At 34.4% G+C, this 21,799-nt stretch overlaps 2 protein-coding genes across 6 annotated transcripts in view; one reads left to right on the forward strand and one right to left on the reverse strand.

The window, feature by feature from the left end:
- Positions 1-4,735: 4,735 nt before the first annotated feature.
- On the reverse strand, positions 4,736-21,201 carry TRMT10A (tRNA methyltransferase 10A). Of its 5 annotated transcripts, none has more exons than XM_005555529.4 (8): positions 21,057-21,201; positions 16,405-16,601; positions 15,304-15,466; positions 14,605-14,676; positions 13,399-13,473; positions 11,093-11,242; positions 8,229-8,334; positions 4,736-6,697 (listed from the first exon to the last, which is right to left on the reverse strand). In XM_005555529.4, the coding sequence occupies exons 2-8, from the start codon at positions 16,587-16,589 to the stop codon at positions 6,429-6,431; spliced, it is 1,020 nt and encodes a 339-aa protein (XP_005555586.3). In that variant the 5' UTR covers positions 16,590-16,601; positions 21,057-21,201; the 3' UTR covers positions 4,736-6,428. The 5 variants fall into 5 exon arrangements, with proteins under 5 accessions (XP_005555586.3, XP_015306167.3, XP_065401339.1 ...); XM_015450681.3 differs by having other exon boundaries at positions 16,405-16,612; XM_065545267.1 differs by lacking the exon at positions 21,057-21,201 and adding an exon at positions 20,702-20,786.
- A 51-nt stretch (positions 21,202-21,252) lies between these two features.
- Positions 21,253-21,799, forward strand: part of MTTP (microsomal triglyceride transfer protein) — a 58,856-nt gene continuing 58,309 nt past the window's right edge. Inside the window, exon 1 of the mRNA XM_074040962.1 lies at positions 21,253-21,385. The gene's annotated coding sequence lies outside the window, so the exon portion shown is untranslated. The remainder of the gene's footprint in view (positions 21,386-21,799) is intronic.

A 21,799-nucleotide genomic window follows, 5' to 3' on the forward strand; every position in this document is an offset into this window, starting at 1 on the left:
TCATCCATAATCAGAATTAGGCAGTTACAGTTTGACATCTACCCCAAACTCTGTTAGGGGGAACAAAACACAAAAAACAAAAACAAAACACCACCATCACCACAAAAACAAACAAACAAAAAAACAAACAAAAACCCAACAACAGAATTTTAACATGTGAGATGATTTTTATCATCTGGTGTCTCATTGTTGTTGAACTATTATGAAAAAATGCTCCCCTCTCCTCCAAAAAGAACACATACACAAATTGTTTCTAACTCATGAGCTAGAAAGAAACTAGTTTTCAGTCAGTACTAATGGTGGATATTAACATTTCATATTGAATTTTTTGTATTTTTAAAAGAAACCACTCTTGGGCCACAGATATGATTCTTTGAGCATGTTGCTGCAGTCTATCTACCAATAAGTCAATCCTTTATTTAGAATGTTCACACTGATGTTCATCAGAGATACTATAAATTCAGTGTGTGGTATGTGTATGTGCATGCATGTCTATGTATACATTAAATTTTAATGATAACATACTATGTGTCAGGAATCATTCTAAACACTTTAGATATAATAACTTAATTTTCACAAAAACTATTTGAGGTAACTACTCTTACTTTTCTCATTATTTAAAATAAGAAAGCTGAGGCACAGATTTGAACTCATTGTGATGGGATAAGTTGTAACAAATGCTATCATTCAAACACAATTATTTCCCACATGAGAGTCTAAAGTTTATGTTTCAAAGATGATTTTGCTTTACCTGGTGATTTAGAGGCCCAGAATCCTTCCACCTTGTGGCTCAACCATCACCTAAAGCTCCATTGTCAACTGTACCATGCTGGAAAAGAAAAAAATCAGAGTAAAGTATTAGTTTCCTATTGCTGATGTAACAAATTACCACAAACTTTGTGACTTAATGCAACACAAATGTATTCTGTCACAATTCTGTAGGCAGAGGTCTGAAACGGGTCTTACTGGCCTAAAACCAAGGTGTGGCAGGACTGCATGCCTTTCCTAGGCTCTAGGGAACTATTTGTTTCCTTACCTGTTCCATTTTCTGGAGGCTATCTACACTCCTTGCTTCATGGCTCTCTTTCATCTTCAAGGTCAGCAATGGTCAGTCAAGTTGTTCTCATAACAAATCACTCTGATGCTGATTCTGCCTCCATCTTCCACTTTTGGACCTTTGCGATTGCATCGGGTCTGTTATCCAGCTTATCCAAGATAATCTCCTTCATTTAAGGTCAGCTGATTAGCAATTTAATTCTATCTTCAACCTTAAATTCCCCCTTACCATGTAACTTAACACATTCAAAGGTTCCGGAAATTAGGATCTTTGAAAGGGACATTATTATGCCTTCCACAAGGAGGATATATCTGCTTAAAGTCTTGGCCTTGAAATGGTAAATATCACTTATAGTTACATTACATGGTTGAGAATTAGTATAACTGAAAGGGAAACTGATTAAAAACTCTTGAGTGGGAATCGTATTCCAATTACAGCTATGTTCTGTGTTAACAAAAATTAGCTTTTGGTGGACAATCAACTTTCTCCGACACAAAAATTTCATGGCTGGCTCAAGGTATGGCTAGAATCTATGTGCTTAAGCACTAGGTGCTACTGACACATAACAAGATTATGCTCAACTCATAAAATTAATGAAGTGCACTCTTTCTCACTTTTCTGTTATGAAGATGTTACAATGGCATTGCCAATTCTTTTTCCTTAAAAATTTGCTAACATTCATCTATCAGACCGCATAGGTTTTGTGTTTTGGGGGGTCGTAGCTTTTTGACAATTTTATTTCTTCTGTGGTAACTGGTCTATTTATATTTTCTGTATTTTTGGAGAGGAGGATCAATTTGGGAACTTCATGTTTTCCCAGAAAATTATCCATTTCATCCAGGTTTCCAAGTTTATTTTCATAGAATTGAGTTTTACCTCATAATTCATCTAAATTTGTTTATTCTACAATCTCATTTTTATGTATCTGTAATTTTTTTCTTGATCCAGTTAGCTAATTACTTTCACATTTTGCTAGTTTTCAAAACACAACGGATCTTGGATTTATTCATATGTCCAATAATTTTCCTATTTCTATTTTGTATCTCTTTTCAGTTTTTATTAAGTTCCATTTTTTTTTTATTTCTTTAGGTTCATTATTGTTCTAATGCCTTAAGTCAAATCTTCTTAATATGTTTATATTCAGTCATTCTCATTTATTAGCATAAAATTTTAAAGTGATGAATTTTCCTCTAATCACAACTTTAGCTAGATCTATACATCTGATATGTAGTGTTTTTATTATCTCTATTTTCAAAATATTACATAATTTCAGATTTAGTTTCCTCTTTTATATAAGTTCTTGAGAAAAAAATTTTAAAAGTGAGGCTTTCATCCCATCTTACCAAGTTTATTTTCCAGTTTAATGTATTGTTATCAGAGAAGTTGCCTATATTGTTACTTTTGGAAAATTTTCCTTGTGGTCTAATATAGTTACTTTTATGAATATGAGTTGTATTATTGTTTTTTCAGCCTACAAAATTTGATATTACTATCTGTATTAATTATAGCATGTACATTTTCTACATACTGATCTTTTGTCTACTTACATTGTCATAGGTTGAGAAATATGAGTTAAAAACTCCTTATACTGATGTATTGTTTCATTTAATTCCCAAAGGCTCTCAATGACTTCAAATACTGTGTTACCTGATACACAGATATTCATAATGGTTAGATCTTTATTAAGGACTGCATTCTTGACAATTGTAACATGCCCTTCTCCTTTTCTTTATTTGTAATGTGTTGGACCTTATCCAATGTTAAGATTGTGACTTCTGACTTCATTTTATAGCCTGGTATGTCTTTTTCTATTTTTTATTTTCAATATTGCTGAGTAGCTTTAAATACAGCATGTATTTCTTTTTTAAATCCAATCTGGGAGATTTTTGGATCATTTAAATTTGCTGATAGGACATATAGATTTTGTCGTGTGATTGTGTTTTATGTTAGCATTGTTTTTGTTGCTTTTATAAATGTTTCACTAAATGATCTGTAATTTCCTTGTTTTGTTTAGTGAGTGTTCATTTGGTAACTTAGAAAGTTTACACTTTAAAAATCTTATCTAAGCCTGGGTTCCTCAGAAAGTGTAGCCTGAAACAAAAGCCTATATGTTATTACCATTTTAGGGCAGGCAATGTCAAAAAGACTGAGAAACAAGGGAAATGAGGCAAGAAATGAGAAAGCCAATAGAATTGTTAGCTACTGCTTTACAATTGTTTGCTCAAGCCCTAAGAGAGAGAGTAAATGGAGTAATATTTCCATTTTACATATAAAAACACTGAGACCTAGCAAAGGTTGAATAACTCATTCAAAGTCTCACAACAGTGGCAGTGGCAAGATTTATGCTTAGTCCAATTCCCTACTGTTTCCACTGATTCTGTCCATGTACCACCTTTTGATTCTGTCACTGCTTTTCTTCTTCACATTTATTAGATGACTACTGTATTTGTCTGGTAATGAGACAGGGAAACAGAGATAAATACCTGCATGCTAACTGAAATCAAAGTTTAATGACTACTATATGCCTTTACTGCCCTTAATTTGAATCCCTGCCATTCTCTTTTCTTTTTTTCTTTATCTCATTTTACACCTGTTGTCTGTATACTTTCTCAGGGCTCTATAGACAATTCTTGCCTTTTATCTACATCATTTCTGTGACCTTTTCTGTCTATAAAGTGAAATAGTATGTCCCTTTGCTTTATAATTGCCAGTCACTGGTGGATTTCATCATTGTTCATTCACCTCCCAAAAGATGTTTATTCAGTAGAATTACTTTCTTTTCTCGTTTTTGGTTTTTCCATTCTGAGCATTTTCAAATGCTATAATGTCAACAGCACCAATCTCTGGAGAATCAGAATGAAGCATGGTTCTTCTCTTAAGAATGAGCTTGCTTTATGATGACCATAGGTCATTAAAGAAATTAAATGTGAGGAAATTCTATATTCCCACAGACATATTTTTTGATGCATTTATTTAGGTAGTTTAATTCTCTCCCTTTATTATGTTCTAACACAAGTAACTTTAATATTTACTTAAGTTTTAACAAATAACCTAAATAAACCAAAACAATGTTGAGAGAAAAGGATATATTAAAATGAGCAAAAAGCTTAGTATTTTTAAAACCAAAATTTTAAATACCTCAGAAACTAGTTATATCAAAAGAGGTAGTAATCTTTGCCTTCTTTTCGCCTTCTTGCCACCAATATCCTAGATAAGATATGGGCCTGTAGTGGGTAGAATTGTGTCCCCCAAAAGATATGTCAAATCCTAACACATGGCACCCTGTAAATGTGACCTTATTTGGAGACAGTATCTTTGCAGATGTAGTCAAGATGAGGTCATATTGGATCATGGTGAACTCTAATCCAATGCTGTTCTCCCTAGAAAAAGAGTTAGGACACGGATACAAACATAGAAGACAGGGTAGAAGACCACTTGACAACAAAAACTGAGATTGGAGTCAAGCCACTGTAGGCTAAGGAGCAGCAGGGGTTGCTGTGACAACCAAAAGAGGTTAGGAAGTATTCTTTCCTAGGGCCTACGGAGGAAGCATGGCACTGGGACATTGTGAGTCTAGACATTTAGTTTCTGGAACTGTTAAGACAATAAATTTCTGTTGTTTAAAGCCACCCACTTTGTGGTAATTTGTTACAGCACATCTAGGAAACTAATACAGGGTTTTTTATAATTAATAAAAATTAAGCTTTTATTTGGAATGATTTTCCCCCACCTTTCATAATTAAACAGTGCCCTATTTTACATTACATAATTTAAGTAAAAGGCATAATATTTCATGCTAATAAACCACATTTTTTTTTTACTCAGAAAAACATGAACCTTTGAAAAAATACAACTTAAGACATAAGCTTTGTTATTTTAAAATTGTAGGGCTTGTCTTTACTTACATATCTTGCCTATAGACCTCACCTTAAAATAGTAACTATAATAGATTACTAAGAACAAAGTAACAAAAATAGACAGTAAATATCAGTACTAAATCCAATAAACTTTCTGTGTATATATGTTAGTAACATATACAGTATATTACACATTTTTAAAATACAACTTTTATATATTAAAAAGAAGACAAAAGAACAGCAACTCATTTTACCCAAACTCAATGAAGGCTACTGAAATCTTTTAGCTGTGACAGAGACCATTTTACCTTAAACATTTAACTGCATATACAATTACTGATAGGAAACTAAAACAGCTCCCTTTTACACTATTATTTCTTGCCAACATTCCCATAAAAATGTTTAGTTAAGGATTTTTGTACTTAATAAAATTCAAATTGTTCTTAGGGTGTTCAACACAACCATTCAAGTAATAAAATAAGTATTCAGTATTACAGAATAATAAAGTATTTCAGTATTATTCAAGTAATACAGATATATGGCAAATCAATCATGTTATCAACAACTAATAACTAAGAACCATACATGATGAGGACAGATGTAAATATATATTTACATGCATATTTTCACATGTGTATTTGATTTATAGAAACATACATTAGTATGCATATTCTTATAGGAGAGGAGGCAGAAGCACATATAAACTTTATTCATTTTAAGAGCCAACAAATTAAAAATATATATGGAAAAAAAACCCACAGCTGCTAAAAACTGTTCCATTTTAAATGCAGGTAAAGACAAAATTGATCTTTCAACAGCAACAGCCTTACAAAATAATTTAGTCTGCAAAATTCAATTTTATAATTGAAGTAACTTATCACCATTGTAAGAATTAAGAAAATGCATTAAAGAGATTCTCAACTCTTCAGTAATTACTTCAGAACCATAAAAAGGCACCACAAAGAAGGAACAGATATGCGCTCCATAGTCCAAAAGAAATGAACTAAGTCTATCAAACTGATACTTCTTCCTAAAATTACTAAATTTCTTTCAAGTAACTAAGTTAAACACAAAAGCTACAAAGAGAGGGTAACCTACCATATACAACATTCTGATAGATTGACAGTATATTTATGAATATGTGCCCTCACAGATACGTAGGCAATAGATCATAAAGATGTTGATGTGACTATAAAATTAAAAAACTGAAAGGTCAGAAGGCACATTCTAAAGAATATGAAAATATATTAATAAAGTAAAATTATCTAGAAACCACTATTTGAGGCTTTAAAAAGAAACAAAAAAATACACATTTAAATCTTCTTATTCTAAATCAAAAATATTTTCTTACAAAGTTTCAAGGGCTTTTTTATTATTATTTAGGTCCAAAAAAAAAGTTTTTAAAATTCACAACAGAAATAACAGAAAATAAAATGTTCTTCCAATTTCAATATTCTATACAGCACCTCGCTTTCTCCTAATTTTTCCTTAAACTAAAAGGAAACCAGGTAACATTAGTGTGGCAGAGAGTTCTCTGTAGATTCAGTGTGATTTTCCTTATCCTGCTTTTCTTCACGTGGTGAATCTAGTTCATTTCTGCTATCTTCCTCCTCACTGGAATCACTGTCCGATCCACACTCCTCCATCCTGACAGACTGAGGGTCATAAGAAGCACTTTCACAGGTTTTGTCTGTGGGAACAGCTCCTTTCCGCTGGGGCAAGATAGTAAAAAATGCTTCTTGCCAGTCTCTTGTTTCCAGGTATTCCAGAATAATCTCAAACACTGCAATAAAGACAAACTCCATACATTTCTTAGCCAAGTTCATCACAATGCTGCACAATGTCTTTTAAAATACATTGTCTTTGTGTTAAAAGTGCTAGTTTTTCCTAATAACTACTTTGTTCTTATCTCTTCTTTCTATTGTCTGTCAAGCCCAATTTGCCCCAAGGTACTCAAGCCTGTTACCTCTTATCTAGCTTTTTCTCAGTTCAGTTCTTAAGCACTCAGATACTTTACCAGTATCCCATGTCAATTATAATCAATAAAGACCTTTTCAGTTTATCTCCTACTCTTTTTTAGCCCCTTCACATCTTTATCCTTTACATGCTAACAACCTAGTTAGCATTCATTTAACTTTCTTCATGTTTCCTGTAAAGAGCCACTCATGCTAGGAGCTCCTTGTCTGCTTTTTTTATTTTGTTTTTCTTTTCCCATTGGTTGTAGTAAACAGTATCAATATTGTCTCCAGGCTACTCACATCAGCATACTGCTGAAGGGCAAACCGGAATTACTTTGTGGAAAAAGTAATTTCCACTATATATCAAAGGTTTTAGAGTCAATTCATTTGTTGAATCAATAATTTCATTTTTATAACTCCCTAGAACCTGCTATATAGAAAGTATTTAGTGTATAAGAAGTTTAATAAGCAGTTGTGTATTGACTAAAAACTCGGCTTAAAATTTTTTTTAAAGCAAAGTCAAGGCAAAGACAGGTACAAGAATGGATATGTTATTTGCAACAGCAAAAAGAAAAAAACACAATTCAACCATAGCAGAATGGTTAAATTATTGTATATTCAAATGATGGACTATTACATAGCTATTAACAACAAGTTTTTAAATTAATTAATTTATTTGAGACAAGGTCTCACTCTGTCACCCAAATTGGAGTGCAGTGGCACAACCATGGCTCACTGCAGCCTCCACCTCCTGAGCTCAGGTGATCCTCCCATGTTGTCCTCCTGAATAGCTAGGACTACAAGTACCCACCATCACGCCCAGCTAATTTTTGTATTTTTTGTAGAGATGAAGTTTCCTCACGTTGCCCAGGCTGTTTTCGAACTCCTGGGCTTAAGCGATCTGCCTGCCTCGGTCTCCCAAAGTGCTAGGATTAAGATTACAGGCGTGAGCCACTGTGCCTGGCTACCATTAAAAATCATTCAATGACATGAAAAAATAAAGTCATAAAGGAGAGAAAATATCCCAGATTTATAACATTGTACGTAATATACTAAAAATCCAATTATGTAATAAATAATAATATATATACATAGGAAAAGAACTAGAAGTCAATACCAAAAAGTTAATACCAAGTATTTCTGTGCAGTAAGACATAGCTAATTTTTTAACACTTTCGTACATTTTCAAAATTTTCTAATAGGCATTCTGTTACTTAAACAAATTATAAATGATTACGTTTTACAATTTTGTCTCCAGGAAAGTGTAATACTTTCTACCTATTCAAATACTAAATGCAATATTCTTTCTCACAATGTTCGCTCAGGTGTATTTTCAGTTTATACCTTATAGCTTACCATGATTAACTGCCAAAACTTTTCGACTATTCATCTTCACAAAATTTCCAAGCGGGAGCTGTGCATGATTGATTCCATAATCTGATGCTTGTTTATATGTGAGTCCCTAAAACAAAGACACGATGACTTCGACAAGAACATTAAATTATTTAAAGTTTCTGTAATAGTATAAATAATTTTTAGATAAGATTTATAGTTCAGAGACTACCTGAATGGGGGGTATGTGTGTGTTTTACTGCTCATTTGGAAACATTCTCTTGAAAATAAGTATAGTCAATGTGCAGAGTATTTGTTTTAAGCTCCTCAAGTTACAAATGAGGAAACCAAAGACATGCTTCCTGCCCAGTTAAAAAGCTCCTCAGCAGCAGAACCACAAGAAAAATCTGGCTCACATATCTCCTGACTCAAATAACTTTTCCCCATTCTACCCTGCCTTTATCTCAGTTTAAAATACAGTCCTGCACTGCATAACAAAGTCTCAGGCAATGACAGATTTCATTTACAGTGGTAGTCCCATGAGATTATAATGGAGCTAAAACATTCCTGTCACCTAGTGACTTTGGAGCTGTTGGAACATCACACTGTAATGCATGACTCAAGTGTTTGTGCTCATGCTGGCAGAAACAAACCTTCTGCTAGTCACATAAAAGTACAGCACATACAATTATGTACAGTACATAATACCTGACAATGATAATAAATAATTACCTGTTACGTATTTACTATACTTTTTATCGTTAGAGTGTACTCCTCCTACTCCTAAAAAAAAAATAATTACATATAAAACAGCCTCAGGCAGGTCCTTCAGGAGGCATTCCAGAAGAAGGCACTGTTATCACAGCTCCATGCATGTCATTACCCCTAAAGACCTTCCAGTGGTCCAAGATGTAGAAGTAGAAGACAGTGATTTTGATGATCCTGACTCTATGTAGGCCTAGGCTAATGTGTGTGTTTGTGTCTTAGTTTTTAACAAAAAAGTTTAGAAAGTTAAAAAATAAAGAGGATTTTTTTTTTTTTTAAATTTTAAAAAGTTAAAAAATTAAGAATAGAATAAGGCCTATGGAATACGGATATATGAAGAAAATATTTTTGTACAGCTGTATAATGTGTTTATGCTTTAAGCTAAATGTTATTACAAAAGAGTCCAAAAGTTTAAAAAATTAAGTTTATAAAGTAAAAATGTTACAGTAAGCTAAGGTTAATTCATTATTGAAGAAAAATTTTTAAATAAATTTAGTGTAGAGTAAGTGTACAGTATTTATAAAGTCTACAGTAGTGTACAGTAATATCCAGGTCTTCACATTTATTTGCCACTCACTTACTGACTCACCTAGAGCAACGTGTAGTTGTGTAAGCAGCGCTCATGGTAAGTGCTCTACACATGTATACCACGTATAACCTGTATTTTTAAAATCTTTTATATCATCTATGTTTAAATATGTTTAGAAACACAAAGACCATTATGTTACAGTTGTCTACACTATTCAGTACAGTAACATTCTGTATAGATTTGTAGTCTAGGAGCAATAGGCTATGCCATACAGCCTATGTGTAGTAGGTTATACCGTCTAGTAAGTACCGTCTGTAAGTACACTCTATAATATTGACATCGCTTAATGATGTAATTCTCAGAACATATTCCCATTGTTAAGCAATATACGACTATACTTAAACTGAATTCCTATAGAATCACCATCATTATTCCCATAAATGTAAAAAAAAAAATTAAATTTCCAATAACACTACTTTGCACAAATGGCAAAGACAAGTTAAATGAAAACTTGAATTGAGAAATTTTAAATAACTGACTATAAGTTTTATTTTTCCCTGTCAATTAAAAAAATACAGAATATGAATTTCATCTCTTCTCAAAATTAAAATCTTTGAAGCCTATGTCTAACCAGAACTGAAATGGTCAAAAAACAGAGTACAGGAGAAAGAAAAGCTCAATTTCTCAACTGATGGTTTGTATACTTGGGGGGCGCAAATAATAACAGATTGAAGCAGGTGCTTTTGAAAACAAAATTGTTTTAGTTCAGAGAAACATAAACATGAGAAAGAATGTGGTTCTATATAAATAACAAAATAGAATTTTTCCACAAAGAAAAAAATAAAAAGGCTAAAGATCATTCTGATAAAATTACTTATGATGCAATAGAGCTGCAACTGTCCAATTGGTAGCCATGTGTGACTACTTAAATTTAAATTAATTACAATTTTAAAAATTCAGTTCTTCAGTCATACTGCACACATTTCAAGTGCTCAACAGCCACAAAGCTAACATATTGGACAAGCAGATATGAAGAATTTTGCATGCTGCAATGTAACTGGCGAAGTACAAAATGACATTTTCTTTTAGAAAGTGCTTTTCTGTAATTTTTCATCCAAATAAAGGTATGGATGGGAAGAGAGAAAAGTACAAATGAAAGAGAACAGAAAAAACATCCCATGAAAATAACATATTTAAAAACTAGTTAAGTTCTAATGGCTTAGCAACTGATTAGCAGCAGATTCTTCTATCAATAAAGCATAGCATTTAAGCATGTGGATGGACTCCAGAGCAATCAGCCTGGTTTCAAATAGCTGCTCTGTCATCTACTACTGTTGATTTTAGACTTAATTTCTCTGTGCTGTGAATTCCTTACCTGTGGAATGGAGATAATAATAGCACTAATCTCACTGGGTTGTAGTGAAGATTAAGCAAGCTAATATATGTGAAATAGTTTGTTTAGCTCAAAAAGTGACTGACGTATAGTAGGCACTCAATAAACATCAGCTATTGTTAGTATTATTGTTACTTTCAGGAAATGGTGATGTATCAATTTTAAGTACAAGCAAAAGCAAAAATAAAAATTTAATAGTACCTTGTGATGGTTGTGATCTACTAATCCTCCAATCACATAGGCCTTTGATTCATCTAATTCCTTCAGTATATTAGGTGAATCTGATGTAAGATAAATCAGGTCTTCTTTTTTTATGAGTTCACTATAGTGCTCTGGTTTGATATGGATATCCTTTAAGACAATGGGGAAAGAGATTACTAATTAATAGGACCTTATGAAAGTTGGCTAAAAATGATTATTCTATTTTCCCAAAACAAATCCAGTCAAAAACATATGAAACAAAGTTTGAAAGAATATAATTACAATGCATTATTTTGAATTTACTACATCAATTTCTTATAATCTCACATTTTGATCATTTAAATAGCCTCTTAATTTTGTTTCCTCGTTGTTGGCCTTAAACCCCTCCAATCTACTTCCACACACTGATAGCAGGCTCTAAAAACACTACTTTTAACGTTTTATCTTTTTCTGTGGGATAAAATCTAAACTCCTTAATTTAGAAACTCTTTCCTGAATATAGCACTAATCTACTTTGCCAGCTTTATTTCCGGTTCCAACAAAACAAATGCATTTTTACTGCCACATATTTGCTTACATTGTTCTACGACCAAAGAATGCCTTCTCCAATTACTTCCTCTCCATCTATATGAATCATGAAAGGGAAATAGCTGGCCAGGAGTGGTGGCTCATGCCTGTAATCCCAGCACTTTGGAAGGCTGAGGTAGGTGGATCACAAGGTCAGGAGTTCGAGACCAGCCTAGTCAACATGGTGAAACTCCGTCTCTACTAAAAATATAAAAATTAGCTGGGCATGGTGACAGGTGCCTGTAATCCCAGCTACTCAGGAGGCTGAGGATGGGGAATTGTTTGAATCCAGGAGGCAGAGGTTACAGTGAGCCGAGATCGTGCCATTGCACTCCAGCCTGGGTGACAGTACAAGAGACTACGTCTCAAAATCCATGTATCTGTTTCTACAAAGAGACACACATTTGAAAACTTCTTCACCAGAATTGTCAGGTCACAGGTACAAAATTGAACAACAGCTGGCAGTCATGATTTTGTAAGCCACATTGATTGCATAAAAGATGTATCACCAGGCTCAGATGACATTTATCCATAATTTTTAATGAAACCAAGAATGAAGCAAAAGAACTCTCTCCTAAAATGTATAATTAATAAATAGCCACTTTTCTGGAAAATGTTATATTATAAATTTAATAAAGGCCCCAAGAAGAACCTGATTAATTACAGAACAATTAATCTCAAGTCTCTCTGGAAAGCTGATGGTATAAATGATAAATTTAATAAGTTGCAAAATAACTAAAAACATGCCTCTTTTAATTTATTACACTACTTCTTGGAAAACCAGGTACAAATGTAGGATTTGATAAATATATTGTACTTAAAAACTTAAAAGCCTTTGAAAATGTTTCATATCATAGGCTATTAATAAAATAAATGCCTTCGTTATGCAATTAGTGAGTGTGAAAGGGAAAATGTGTCACTGAGAGAACTGACTTTGAGAAAGAAAAAAGGTATAGGGATAACCCAGTACTTCTCTAAATAGGATCAAGTTCCTCAGGGACTGGTACCAAAGTCAATCTATTTAGTCACCTTTACCAATGACTGAGAACAATTTGGTCCAATAGAAAAAATTGTGAGGCCACATACGCAATTTTAAATATTCTAGTATCCGCATTTTTAAAAATGAAAATAGGTGAAATTAATTTTAACAATTTATTTTTTTAACACAGTATACCCAAAATTTTATCATTTGAACATATAATAAATATTTCAAAAATTATCTAGGAGATATTCACATTCTTCCTCTCTCTTCTGTGGTACCGAGTCTTTGAAATCCTGTATGTATTTCACATTCATAGCACATCTCAATTCACAATTCAGACTGTCATATTTCAAGTTAATAGCCACATGCAGTTAGTGGCCAGCACAGGGTAAGAAGAAACAGAATGCAGGCACACTTCCAAAATTTAGAGTGACTTCATTTTTATAGGTAACATATAATGTATAGCTAGTATGCCAGGGAGAAATTATATAAAGGCCCTTAAAATTATTTCTTTTTAAAAATATGTTTTAAAAGTTGACCATAAAATAGGTAAGATTTAATGAGAACAAATACAAGCTACCAGATATCTCACTCCCTTCTTCAGCATCTCTGATTTGTAATCTTAGACTTAGGTTCAGAGATTGCATCTGGAGATTGTTGTATTAAGTAGCATTATATAGAGTTTAGGTACGAAATGTAGACCTTTAGAAACATGAAAATACTTGGAATTATGTGAGAGTTCATCTGTTTTAATTACCTTCCAGTTGACCCATCCTTTGTCATTTTCATCCATGTTCTTTTTCAGCTGGCCTCCATGGCTTGTCAAGTAAAACTGATAAAAGATTTGTAGGTATAGAAAGAGAGAACATATGACCATTTAAGTCTAATGTTTTATTTCTCTCATCTACTCATCTGATGATCAATGAAACACAAAATATATTTATTCTCATTTATCTAGAAAAAAAAATTTGTGACATGCTTTGAACATACAAGAAACTGGGGCAGAAATAGTATGTTTCGTGTGCATGCTTCATAACCCAGTAGCTGCGGTATCCCATTTACATTTTCATTCCAAGTAGTTATAACATGGCTATACCTTAATCATCACTTGTCTGCAAATTCCCTGCTTCCATGTCAAGTTCCCAGTCCTCTTTTTTTTTTAAACAATACAAAGTCTTCATAATTTTTCTTTGATTCTAAACCCTGATACCTATTTAAGTTTGAATCATAGGTGAGAAGGGGTCTACTACAGATAAAAATGGGGATAAAAGGACTATCACAGAAGTGTGATATGAAACTATAAAACAAAAAGTACAAAACACAAAAATTTAAAATTACTATTACTTGGTAAAAACAAAATATCTAACCAAAATATATTAACAGTTCCTGGTTCTTAACATCAGTGAGCCAGTATTAATTTTTAGGTCACCTAGAATTCCAACAGAAAGATGTTATTCTTAACAGTAGCCAAATAGTCTCCCAAATCACTCCCTCATCTCAGCTTAAAAAAGACTTGACAAAATTCTCAGTGACCCAAAAGAAAACTAAAAACCTTTAAGTAGACAAAACCTATACAACAGATACCACAGCATATATCAAGCGGTGGCAGCCACAGCTTCTGCCTCTCCATCCAATCTTTCTCCCACACTGGAAGTAATTGTAAACTGAGAAACTGGTATAAAAATATATGTACGTCCCATAAAGAAGATATTCAACTACAGGCAATGAAAAGGCCAATTTGTGTAAGACTGATGATTACTGGAAACAGTGTGTCTAAGATAACATATTAAAAGATGTTTAAAATATTTTGCTTTATTTTTGTCAAAAAAGAAAACATTTTTCAAATAGGCATTAAAAAAGATTATCTGTAAGACTCCTGCAAAGACTATAGGAATTATCTATGTCTTTTGCCACAAAAGATATAAAAGAAAACTAGAGTCTGCTTTAAAATCTTCAGACATACCTGCACAGGATGCAGTGCCCGTCGGTTTTCTGCGTAACATCGTTGAATCTGCTTATGAAGTTTCTTAATGTCCTATTACAGAGTCAATTTTTAAAGCAAAGTTATTAAAACTGTCTATGGCCATTCCACAATCTTAAAGGAATGGAATAGGCAGAAGGGATGACTATATACATACAATTTTTCTTCTTAAATACAAATGCATTCTGATAAATGTTATTTGATTTCCTTACATTAACAAAATTACTGTAAGTTAATGCTCTGTACGTGACCCATTATTACATATTTTGTATTTATTTAAAATGCTAGTTCATGAAAACAGTTACTGTCTTAAGAGACAACAACAACAAAAGACTTTCAGAGCCATATTACTATTTTCATGTTTTACCAACAACACTGGTAAAACCCCGTAGATCTTTATGATTAATAAGTGGTTAATTTAGTTCTGTCATCTAGATTGTGAAGTGTGTGTGTTTGTCTCTCTTTCCTGTCTGCACACATACTGACACACACACATATAAATATACATATTTATTATATCAATGCAATTTGCTAGCTAATTTAACTTAGGGGAAATAAATTTTGAAAAACTTAAGATTCATTTCAATACACAAATTTATATAAAAGGGATATTACATATTAAAACAAAAATGATTTGATCTAATTCATATACAAGATTTTTCTGACAATGATTCATGATACCTTTAATACCATCAAGTCATCAAAACTACAGTCAATAATAAGGCGAAGGGTGCTATGAACAACATCTCTTCGAACACGTTTTCTGTCATTTCCATCTGAGTTTGATTCCATTTGACATTGTCGCTCCAATTTTTTCCTCTTGCGTTTTTCTTTCCGCTTTTGTCTAAAATTAGTAATTGAAATAACATTTTGTTATTGTGTATTCAGTTATTCACAACTCTTCTATATAAACAATTACTTCTAAAAACCATCAAGTTAAGCCATATGAAATTGTCACTTCTGTGACCATTCAAAAATGGTCAAGTATTAGCAGTTTTATATAGTACATCTAAAAGCTTCAGATAGGAAGGAAATGAGCTTCCAAAAATGATCTAAAGCTTTCTGTCTAAATCCTAACTATACTACCTGAAGAGCTTCATTTGTTATTGGTATCATATTATCCCTAAGAAAACCCTCTAAATACTGAGTTTGAGTTGTATTGAATTTTACTTTCATAATTCACCTAGATGATTTTAAAGCCACATTTATAAGGTATAGAAAAAAGCAAAATAAAATTGTTCATTAAAAAAATTACATACTTTTGCTCTAATTTATACCAACTATAGTTTATTTTCTCTCCACAAACTTTGGCATTTATCATAGTAACAAATTTAGACTAATTGCTTTCACCAAAACCTGCAATGGTTCTTGTGGCAAAATCAATGTTAGGCCAAAACTTGATCTTTCTGAGTTGGCTGTTTTTATTCCATAACTAGCACATGGACACTAATTACATCCCTTATCTAAGTCAGTTGTTTCAAAAATTGTACTGCTACTCATAATAAGGTTCTGCATGAGAAAAAGTGCTGAGTGCAAGATCATCAACAGTGCTAAAAGATACCCCAATAATAATGTTAGAAAATAGTCTTAACAGCCAGTTGACAGTGTTAGCTAACAATATACATTTTTAGCTTCAATTTTTTTCTCTTGCGTTTTTCTTTCCACTTTTGTCTAAAACTAGTAAATGAATTTTAAGTAACAAAAATATGCCAAAGGGCTATGCAAGGTCTAACATTCCATATTTCTAAATAGGAAGAGAGCATATACATTTGAAACACATACTTGCGGAGTTCCCGTTGCTCTTCCCATTGTTTCTGTTTTATTAGTTTTTTCATTTGTCGCTTAGATATTGGTTCACACCCTTCACCTAATCTTGGCTTCTGGCTTTCCTCTTGATGTTCATTTATGCCTTGCTTTTTGTCAACATTAGAAGTTTCAATAAATGCTGGCAACATTTCAGATGACATTATTTGGTGCCTCTGAAAAACAACTTTTGACATGAACAGATAATTTACAAGCACAAAAAAGTTAAAAAACTCAATCAATATGATTAAAGTTAAACCATACAATAAATAGAAATAAAACTTTAGACAAATAGATGTCATTTATTGGTAACTATCATTTAAATACCATTTAATATAAATTAAATATCATTCATCAGCAATGCTAGCAAAGGTCTAAAGAAATGGGGTGTTTCATATACTATTAGTGGTCATGGTACAATTTTTCCAGAAGGCAAGACATACATGTTTTAAGAGCTTTAAAATCTCTATTTAGACACCCTTTGACCCAGTAATTTATTTCCTTAAATTTCTGTAAATAAATCAGACATGCACACAAAAATGTGCACAAGAGTACATGCAATGAATGCAGTGTTAAAAAACAGTGAAAAGTTAGAAACCTCCTGAATGTCAGTGAAAGGAAACTAAACAATTATGGTTAATCTATAACATGGGCAAGGAATACTAAGCAGCCAGTAAAACGTATATATCCAAAATTATTTAGTAAGGGGAAACGGTTATACGTTAAATAAAACCAAATAAAACAATATATATGTTACAACCAACTTTTTAAAAAAGGTATACACACACACAAGTTTAATTCTTACCCATGGTTTTCTATATTTTCTAAAGTTATGTAATGAAAATGTTTTTAATAAAACAAAAAATCTTAAAAAGAGATGAAAAGCATCTTTTCTATAGTCTTCTTTAATGCTGTAGAATGAGGGAGACTATGAAAAGACAGAACTGATTTTTAAAACTGAAATCAATAACCAGGAAACAAATTCACTTGATACAAATTAAAAATAGGGCAATCTGAAAATGACTTTAAAATAAATTTGGCTGAAACATTTGAGAGAGGTCATAAGGGAATAATAACTATAATAACAAAACAGAAAATTGTGGTATAAAAGCAGGCTTTACTAAAAGGTAAAACAAGAATCTGAGAAAAAGAACAATTTGAAAACTAGGAAATGAAGACATAAAAACTTCAATAGAAGAGACAAACTCCAGATTACCTGGAGTCCCAAGAAGTAACTGATGACTTAGAAGACATCTTGACAATCTGACTCAAGATGCAGACAAAAATCGAACAGAAAAACAATATGGAGGAGCAGTAAAGACTTGGATAACAGAATGAGAGAGATAAAGGAAAACAAGGTAATTAGAGATAAACATATAGCCTTGAATGCACTTTTTTTTTTTTTTTTTAAGCTAGAAAGTAAGGTAAGCACTCAATTTAAGAAACTGGAGGTAGGGAAACTGAATAAGCCTAAAAAGACTACATGGAAAAAGATTTTTAAAATATATATTTTGATTCCCTGGATCACTTTTATTTTCCTTTCTTTCAATACACAATACATTAAATAAAATTCAGCAATGCAGGTATCCAAAACAATACCGGGTGGAGGAAACTTAAAAGCACAATTAAAATTCACAGAAAACAAACTGCTCTCTTCATGAAATAATAATATTCCAAGAGAGCACATTTCTGTTTATCAGTGGCATTATTTTCAGTTAATTCTCTATTTTATTCAAAAACCGCACATGTTGATTACTTCTATGTGAAGATTTTTTTTTTTTTTTTTTTTTTTTTTTTTTTTTTTTTGAGACAGAGTCTCGCTCTGTGGCCCAGGCTGGAGTGCAGTGGCCCTATCTCGGCTCACTGCAACTTCCGCCTCCCGGGTTCAGGTGATTCCACCGCCTCAGCCTTCTGACTAGCTGGGATTCCAAGGGCGCGCCACCATGCGTGACTAATTTTTGTATTTCTAGTACAGAAGGGGTTTCACCACGTTGGTCAGGCTGGTCTCGAACTCCTGACCCTGGAGTGCAGTGGCCTGATCTCGGCTCACTGCAACTTCCGCCTCCCGGGTTCAGGCGATTCCACTGCCTCAGCCTTCTGCGTAGCTGGGATTCCAGGCGCGCGCCACCATGCCTGGCTAATTTTTGTATTTTTAGTAGAGAAGGGGGTTTAACCACGTTGGTCAGGCTGGTCTCGAACTCCTGACCTCGTGATCCGCCCGCCTCGGCCTCCTGAAGTGCTGGGATTACAGACAAAAACCACCAGGCCCGGCTTACGTGAAGACTTTTTAAAAAGCAATTAATGTTTTACAGTTTATGTACACCAGGGGGAGCATTTGCTTTTCCTATCCAAGAAGTCTGCAGTTAAATTTAATTTGACCTGTCATAGTACAGCAATGTTTCAGTCTCCCAAATACAAGGAAAGGTGATGAGCTGGTCAACATCTTCATCTTCATAATCACCATCATCTTTTTAAAAACTATTCCTAATTAAGAAAACACACTGTACTAAGTGAAGTTTTTAGGCTTTAAATAAGCCAGGTGCACTGAGACAAATGGAATGCAACAAAAATGATGCCAGCTTGATATCTTGTAAATTATTCCTTATAGTATACTTTACAAAGATATCTACCAACTCGCACTGTCCACACTATATAATAAGTATAATGTATATCTACACTGCACTATGTACCAGCGTGTTCAGATTGAATGTTAAGCAAAACATAGCATTTTATTAGGTATACTTGCTTTCTAATCGTTTTAGTTTGGGCAATAATTTATAAAATTCTGTGGCAGTTGTTCATTCCTTTCTCACATGCAGTGATGCTCATCGTACATTTTCATTCATTCAACCAAGTTCAACAAATGTTCAAGAATGTATTTTACAGTAACTATAAAAATATTTGTGTGAGGTCGGGCGCAGTGGCTCATGCGTGTAATCTCAACACTTTGGGAGGTCGAGGTGGGCGGATCACCTGAGGTCAGGAGTTCGAAACCAACATGGCAAAATCTCGTCTCTACTAAAAATACAAAAATTAGCCAAGCGTGGTGGTGGACGCCTGTAATCCCAGCTACTCGGGAGGCTGAGGCAGAAGAATCCCTTGAACCTGGGAGGCAGAGGTTTCAGTGAGCCAAGATCGCATCACTGCACTCCAGCTAGGGCAACAGAGCAAGACTTCGCCTCCTATATGTGTGTGTGTGTGTGTGTGTGTGTGTGTGAAATTTTACTTTTGCATAAAATTTTAAAAATCTGTAGGGTTCATTTGCAGATATAGGTTATCAGGTGGGCTTACAAACTATCTTACATTGTATTTACATATCTTAGCACAGCTTAAGGCAAGGAGGATACATCCTAAATCAATGAGCACCAAAAGAAATAAAAAAGTTTTTTAAAATGGCATTAATTTATGGATTGGGATAAAATAAATATTCGTCGTAATTTATGACAGTCTCCCTTTCAGAAAAATCTCAACGAATGTGGGAATAATGCAGATTAGAATTAATGACTTGACAGCAATAGCAAAAGAATGTCCTTTTTTTTTTTTTTCTTTTTTTTTTTTTTTGAGACCCAGTCTCGCTAGGTCGCCCAGGCTGGAGTGCAGTGGCAAAATCTCGGCTCATTGCAACCTCTGCCTTCCGGGTTCAAGCAGTTTTCCTGCCTCAGATTCCTTAGCCGGGATTACTGGCATGCGCCACCACGCCCGGCTAATTTTGTATTTTTAGTAGAGACGGGGTTTCACCATGTTGGTCAGGCTGGTCCCGAACTCCTGACCTCAGGTGATCTACAACACGCCTTACCCTCCCAAAGTGCGGGGATTACAGGCGTGAGTCACCGCGCCTGGTCAGGAATGCCCTTTTTAAAGACATGCTGGCTAAACGTGGAGCAGCGAAAAGCCCTTTGTTCACTTCAGTTGTCAAGCCTTTTGAGCAGAGGGTTGGGAATGCAAGGGGCAGAGGAGATTCATAAAGTGACAAGTAATGTGTCGCCATCCTCTTTCTATCTCTAGAAAAATTCCCAAAATTTAAAGTAGTTCAGTGAAATCAAGTAACACTTCGATCTTTTTAAAACTGTCCTCAGCTCACAGCACCTGCAGCAATTTCCCCTCGGGCTTTCTACATTTCAGAGGGTTCAGTCACGTTAGCCCTTCGCAGGAAAAATGAGGTAAGGCACCTTTAAAGAGGTAACGCCCACGGTCTCTGGCCACGAAGTGGCAGGGTCGTAACACGCTTTCCGGCCCTTTAGAGTACAGATTTCCCTCTCATTCTTTGCAAACTCACTTTTAACATACTACGGGCCGATGGCAACCCCAAAACGCACGCCGACGAAGAGCGCACAACCACAGGGGCGGAGCCTCGCCCACTCTCCCTTCTACGCTCCCAGCCAGCGAACGCATTTCAGAGGCGGGATTAAGCTGCTGCTGGCGAACCAGGAAGCAGCTGGGTAGGCCGCGGGAGGCGCCTATCAACGACGTCATTTCCTTCGGCAACAGCGCGGCAGGCAACCACTTCCACACCACTGCTCCCCTCTACCCCGGAAGCCCTTGTTGGTAGTCGGGGGCTGCATGGCACGCACCCCTTTGCGCCCAAATAATATCATAGTGCGGGGGAGCGCCAGCCAGTGCAGGACACTTACCGAGATGAGGAGTTGATAGGGAAGTGAAATCTCAGAAAGAAAGCCTTTCTAGGTTGGCCTGGTTACCGCTCACGCTTCCTTCCACAGAAACTTCAATTCCCAGAGGCAGGGGCGGTAGTTACACAGTGGAGGCTACGGCGGCTGCGTCTTACGTCATCGAACTGCGCCAATTTAGAACCCGCAATGGGAGAAAGGGGAGGGATTTATGCGGGGCGGGGTGTGGAGTTAGGGTTTTGGGAGCGGGAGGTAGTTACAGTGATGTCTGTTTTTTCACGTTCAAGAAGTAAGTGTGTATCTGCAGACATGTATTTATTCATTCATATATTCTTGTGAGTATTGGGTGGAGGAATTAAGATAGTCCCACCGTTAAAAATGCAAAATAACGAAGAAAGGCTTGTAATTTGTCTGTGTTCAAAATGAAACGCATCTCTTGCCTATATTATTTTTAATTTATACAGCAAATTACCATATCACATGATTTTACATAGCTCAAGTAGAAAATTAAATTCGAAAAGTGAGTCAGATTCACAATAAAATGCATTTAAATTTAGAATCTGTAAGGCTTTTTTATGGCTGAAGTAAAACAGTCATAACTTTACTCTTTATTCATTCCTTGAGCTATTTTTCCTATGCTGTTTTGCAGAACATCAGATGACATTTCATTGTTTATAATACTTGACCTTATATAATCTTTTTGCTATATATAGACCATGTCAACTGAGAGAGAAATGAAACACAATCCC

This window comes from Macaca fascicularis, chromosome 5 (assembly GCF_037993035.2).
Source record: "Macaca fascicularis isolate 582-1 chromosome 5, T2T-MFA8v1.1".
NCBI classification, from domain to species: Eukaryota; Metazoa; Chordata; class Mammalia; order Primates; family Cercopithecidae; genus Macaca; species Macaca fascicularis.

Bases quoted from the DNA above. Each gene is read 5' to 3' on its own strand.
- TRMT10A (XM_065545267.1), bottom strand. The intron at 15,467-16,404 runs GTATGTGTTTCA...TACTAATTTTAG, and splicing joins GAGCAACGGGAACTCCGCAA to ACAAAAGCGGAAAGAAAAAC. The intron at 13,474-14,604 runs GTATGTCTGAAG...ATCTTTTATCAG, and splicing joins GGGCACTGCATCCTGTGCAG to TTTTACTTGACAAGCCATGG.